General features: G+C 38.4%; 2 protein-coding genes across 2 annotated transcripts in view; both read left to right on the top strand.

The window, feature by feature from the left end:
• pth2ra (parathyroid hormone 2 receptor a) overlaps nucleotides 1-5,393 on the top strand; it is a 66,061-nt gene that overhangs the window by 14,400 nt on the left and 46,268 nt on the right. The gene's annotated exons all lie outside the window — the stretch shown is intronic.
• On the top strand, nucleotides 645-2,814 carry commd7 (COMM domain containing 7; the record flags this gene model as incomplete). The annotated part of the gene is given in 5 exon segments (XM_035675987.1): nucleotides 645-701; nucleotides 907-944; nucleotides 1,427-1,517; nucleotides 2,613-2,662; nucleotides 2,766-2,814. Coding segments are annotated over 5 exon segments (285 nt in total), but the record flags the coding sequence as incomplete, so codon positions are not given.

Raw genomic sequence — 5,393 nt, 5'->3', positions numbered from 1 at the left:
TACTATGAGCTCTTTAAGATATGAAGGGGCCTGACCATGAAGAGCTTTATAGGTGAGGAGGAGAATTTTAAATTCTATTCTAAATTTAACAGGGAGCCAATGCAGAGAAGCTAGAACAGGAGAGATGTGATCTCTTTTCCTGTCAGTACTCGTGCTGCAGCGTTTTGAATTAATTGGAGCGTTTGATAAATATTGTATGATAAATCCAGTTATTTCCAGGTGTTTGATTGAGATAATGTGGTGAGATAATTTAGCTGTGGACGTCTCCTCTGTCCCTTCGCCTGCCTTATCTGCTTCTGCTTCAGTTAGTGATTAGTTAGTGTAGCGATTAGCCATTAATTCAATAATTTGGCCTGTTTACTTTTCCATCTGCAGCCACCGTGGTCCAGTTAGTTTAGTTCGGAGGAGCCCTCGGTTTCACAGCTCTTTCCTCACACATGTTCTCCACTCTTGTACTCGTCGTTGGATGTAGCTTGTACCTCCTACTTTTAGCTGTCAAAAAACCTAAAACACTGGTAATGAATTTTCCCACGCCACTCAATTTGATACTCATGAAAGTTGAGCTATAAAGTGACAGAAGAAAAGCCGCAGCTGCAGGAAGGTTTCCGTCTCAGTGTTTTCTCCTTCGTCTCTTTTCTCCTCAGGAGCCCTGAAGAAAAACCTGACAGTGGAGCAGATCAAAGAGGACCTCTTGACATTAGGTACACATCTGAATCCTTCATCGCAGAGTCGATTATTAACAGGGTCAATGTGACAACAGGGGTTAAGTATAGCTGCCGGATAGTGTTCTCTAATGACGACCTGTCATGTTGAAAGGTGGCACGTACTTCCCACGATATTTCTCCTCATTGTTGTTGATCGTTTTACACGTGAAAACCAAATCTGCTCTATCTGTTGACTCTACAGGATTAAACGAAGATAAGGCGACTCACTTTTCACAGCAGGTAACTTTCCATAAATTCCGGATGTTTAGATTTATAATTAGATCCAGTCCATACATTTCGTTGGAATACTGATACCGGTATCGAAAATCCCTCTGATGCTGCCTTAAATGCACTGATCTGATTCTATGTGATTTATTAGCCCTGAAACGGGACCCGCTACTTTCCAGGAGTGTCTTGTTCACCATTTTTTCCCCCAGGATAGTGAAGTTATGACCTGTTATTACTCTGACTCTGACAAAGGGTTTAACAATCATACAGACTAAGTAATATATGCTTGTTAACTTCCTACGCGTATGTATTGGATCGGTGCTCCATATCAGCTGATACACAAAGTTAAGGTATCTGAATCGGTATCTGGACATCTCTTTTAATATTACTTTGCCTCCTGAGCTCAAAAAGTCCTATAAAATCTGTTCTTATTTTTCCAGACTGGATCGAATCAGCACAGGCGTCTTTCTGACATTTCTAATTGTATTTTGCAGTGGGGGGAGCACTATGCAGTGCTGTCCAGACTGGCAGTCAGGCAGACTCTGATGGTCAACCAGCTGGTTGACATGGAGTGGAAGTTTGGAGGTGAGACGAAGCAGAACCAGACATCACATCAAATTTAGCTCTTGACAAAATTATAGGTTTACTTCGAGTCTATTTCTGAACATGCTGGGAGAGCTGCTGATGTCTCTAACTTACAGCGCTTATTCATGAACACAGAGGCTCCAGTCTAACATGCTCATTAGCATGGCTTATGTTCTTTGTTTTGGCTTCAGTCTCATTTAAACACCTCAGATGTGTACAGCTGATGGGTCTCTATCAGGCCTCATTGTTTATTCATACAGCCTAATGACTTCTTAAGACTCACAGGGAATAGAAATGCTAATATGGCGGGCAGGAGAATAATGAGCATTATGTTAAACTATTGGTGAGCTGATGTTGGTACAGAAAGACACTGTGATACAGTTCAGTGCCTGCACTCTCCACTGTAGTTTACTTGACTGTACTGTTATTGACATGCAAAACACCTTGAGCCAGGCAGACAGACTGTGTCTCTGCATGTTGCCGGTGAGTCGGCTGTATCCAGTCTGGCCTCTGTGGAGACTTGACTAGTGTGAAAGCCAATATGGCCACTGCTCGTCTCACATGTTGGTGCCCCCTGAGACAATGCTGAATTTATATAAAGTGCATAAAAAGAGTCTTATACGTTTTATACGTGTTTAAAGACTTCAAACATCTTCAAAATCGGTTGAATATGTTTTAAGACTTTGAAACACTGAGAAACAATCAAAATACAGAGGTGATGAGCAGATTTTACCGTTTATCTTAAACATCGAATGTAACTAATTACTTTTACTTAAGTACAGATTCATGTTTTACTTGAGTATTTATATTTTATGCAACTTTATAAAAAAACACCATCTCAGGCAAATATTGTGCATTTTATTGCACTAAATCTGACAGTTTAAGTTACTATTACTTATTTACACATATAAAGACTTGTTATGATGTTTATATGTATTATTGTATTTTTTTTTTTTTACAAATATCTAACATTGAACCTTTGTGCAACAATGATGATACATTTTTCTAAAATAGTCTTTTGGATTATAACTCAATGTGTTCTTGTTTGTGATCTCACTTATTATGAATCAAGTCTGGGTGTGTTTTTCCCCACAGTGACGGTCGGCACCAGTGAACTACAGAAAGTGGGAAACATCTTTCTGCAGGTACGATAGCTCTGCATTCGAGTGACCACACACACACACACACACACGGAGTCTCGCACTTCTTTGTTCAGTTTGGTTGAACACAAACTTTGCCCTCTTGCAGTTGAAACTGGTGGTCAGAAAGGGAAACTCCACTGAAAACGTCTACATGGGTGAGTGATTAGGTGCCGTTACTGATGCAAATGCAGCTTATAACATTTTAACTATGTTCACGTTATTTGTTCTGTTTGCATGGACTTTTTTTGGTATTCTGTTGCAAGCGAGGCAGGCAGGGAATATCATGCATACATGCAGTTGTTCTAATAAATAAAATAATTCCCAGAAGTAGATCATTAAATCGGGTTCTTCTCAGAAACACATCTATGGCACTGAAATGTAAATATGTGTTTTTCTTGCTGCTGTGCTGATAAACACAAGAAAGAGAAAATCCAGTTGACATGGAGATAATTTACTTTCACATTCCTCTGACTGTCGTCTGCTGCTGCTTCTCACATTCCTAGTTTGAGAAAAGCCAGTGCTTCAGAAACTAATCGCGGAATTGCTTCACGTAGAGATAGATGGGTTTCCTGAGCCGATGAGCGTCATCGTGAGGAGAAAAAAACAGAATGACTGAGATTCTTACGAGGAGATCAACACAAAGAGTTGGGGTTTTTTTGTGCTAAAACTGTACAAATCCCACAATTAATGCGTGTTAACTGTCCATCATCCAATGATGGGACGCTGCCTGTTAGCTCAAATAGATTAGACTCTATGATCAGTGCTTTGGTGACATGTTGATGCACGTTTAGAGTGAGTTGGTGACAGCTGGTAGAGCTGCAGACGGATGGCTTTGAATTGCAAACTGTATCTATGCCTGAAACAGGTGTTCAGAGTCTCTTTTCATGATGCCCTGCAGCCATAAAAATTATGCTTATTAAATCCTGAGTGACACAGTTTGTCGTGAGTGAACTTAATAGTTTTGAAGACAGTTTTTGAGCCTCCAATTTGGCATTACAGACATCGCCATGTTGTTTTTTTGCATCCAGCAGATGACGAGTTGAGCTTCGACACACACATATTCATGTTACAGATAAACAGTGTTTTAAAATATGTTTCGGGACAGATTTTAAACAAGAAATAGGCAGTAACAGAATATTGATTCATGTTTGATCATCAGTTTGACAGTTTGATCTCACTGAAAAGTCACAAGGTAGCCCCGCCCTAAAGCATACCCTGCTTTATAGTCTAGTCTACTCTAAATGGGACCGTAATTTACTAAATGAACATCATGCTGTATGGAAGAAGACTTCAAACTAGCGATTGAGACCATAAACTCTTTAGGAGACTGTTTACTGAGCTAATAAATGAAGTGAGAAGGTCATTTTTGGATTTATTTTTTGCAACCACCCCTGCTGGCCATTAGAAATAATGCAGGTTTACAACACTTCTGAGTTGTCTTCACTTCACAGGCCTGGAAGCTCTGTCCACTAATTATATTCTGTCAATGTACAAGCCCCATTTCGTCATATTTTTGTTGAAAGAATTGCAATCTCAAGCATTTTTATTAACAGACTAAATTAACCTCATATGTGAACATCATAGGAATGTAAGTATATCATTTAGAAATTCAGTATTTCCACAGCCACAGCTCTGCAAACACGGCCCTGCTGCATGCTGTAGAAATACTTACCACTTAAATCCAAAGCTTGACAGACTTTGTTAGGATCACTAAGCTTTCATTGTTAGGGAGAATGGTTTAGGGGATGGTCAATTAAAGAACTGTGATATGGCCTGATGTACAATTTTTATTAGGGAACCTAAAGCTGCAATTACTTCCAATCACAAAAACAGTGATCTTGAAACTGCTTTCAATTGAACTGTTTTAGATTTAAAACAAGAGAGCATACAATTATCACAGTAGCAGCCAGAAGCTGAGCAATTACTACTTTTAAATGTAGCCTTTTTATGTTTTTGAAAGAATGTTCTGTGGTGATGTAAGATGAATGATGTGACTTGATTGAATAAAAAGAGCATTGCTTTTTTTGAAAGGTTGCAGTTTACAATACACAATCTTTCCATTTACACTCATTTTGTGGTTAGAGCAGAGAGGAGATGAGTCAGTAGAGGTGTACATTTAGTTTTTGGAGCGTCCATTTCCAGCCTTCATACACGCATCCGTAAGTCGCTCTCATGTTGTTGTTTTTTTCTATGTCTTGCACAATGAAATCCACTGACATCCACTTGTTTATGTCAGCTTTAGTCTGCAAAAGCAAAGAAACACATGGTCCTAGAAAATCAGCATAGACTTAATGTCTTACTCACTATAAAAGTGATAATCAGAGAAGGTGTTTTAAAATGTAATTACCTTTCAGAGATGCATTTAGATGCTCAATTTAAAGACCAGGAACAGATTCTTGAAATCAATGTTAAAGTTTCTAACATCTAATAGAGTTTACAAGTTTACAGAGCTAATTTTGGAGAAAATTGGGTTCTGAGGGAGATTTAAGAAAATTTCAGGGAGACAATGTAAGCAAATGTAAGGTTTTTTTTCTAATTAAGACTATTATAATCACTGGATTCTTGAATTTCCCTCGGGATAAATAAAGTATCTATCTATCATCTATCTCTATCTATTTGCTCATTTAAATTACATAAACTCTTTTTAGATTTCAGACCCTGCGGTTTATAAAGCAGACTAGATGAAAATCCAACATACAATTATACAAAATAAACAAGGAATGTTGTAACAGTA

The sequence above is a fragment of the Morone saxatilis genome, unplaced genomic scaffold (assembly GCF_004916995.1).
Source record: "Morone saxatilis isolate NCDOM2014 unplaced genomic scaffold, NCSU_SB_2.0 Contig5, whole genome shotgun sequence".
NCBI classification, from domain to species: Eukaryota; Metazoa; Chordata; class Actinopteri; family Moronidae; genus Morone; species Morone saxatilis.
The sequence above is the reverse complement of the archived record's forward strand: the minus strand, read 5'-3'. Positions and strand labels throughout refer to the sequence as shown.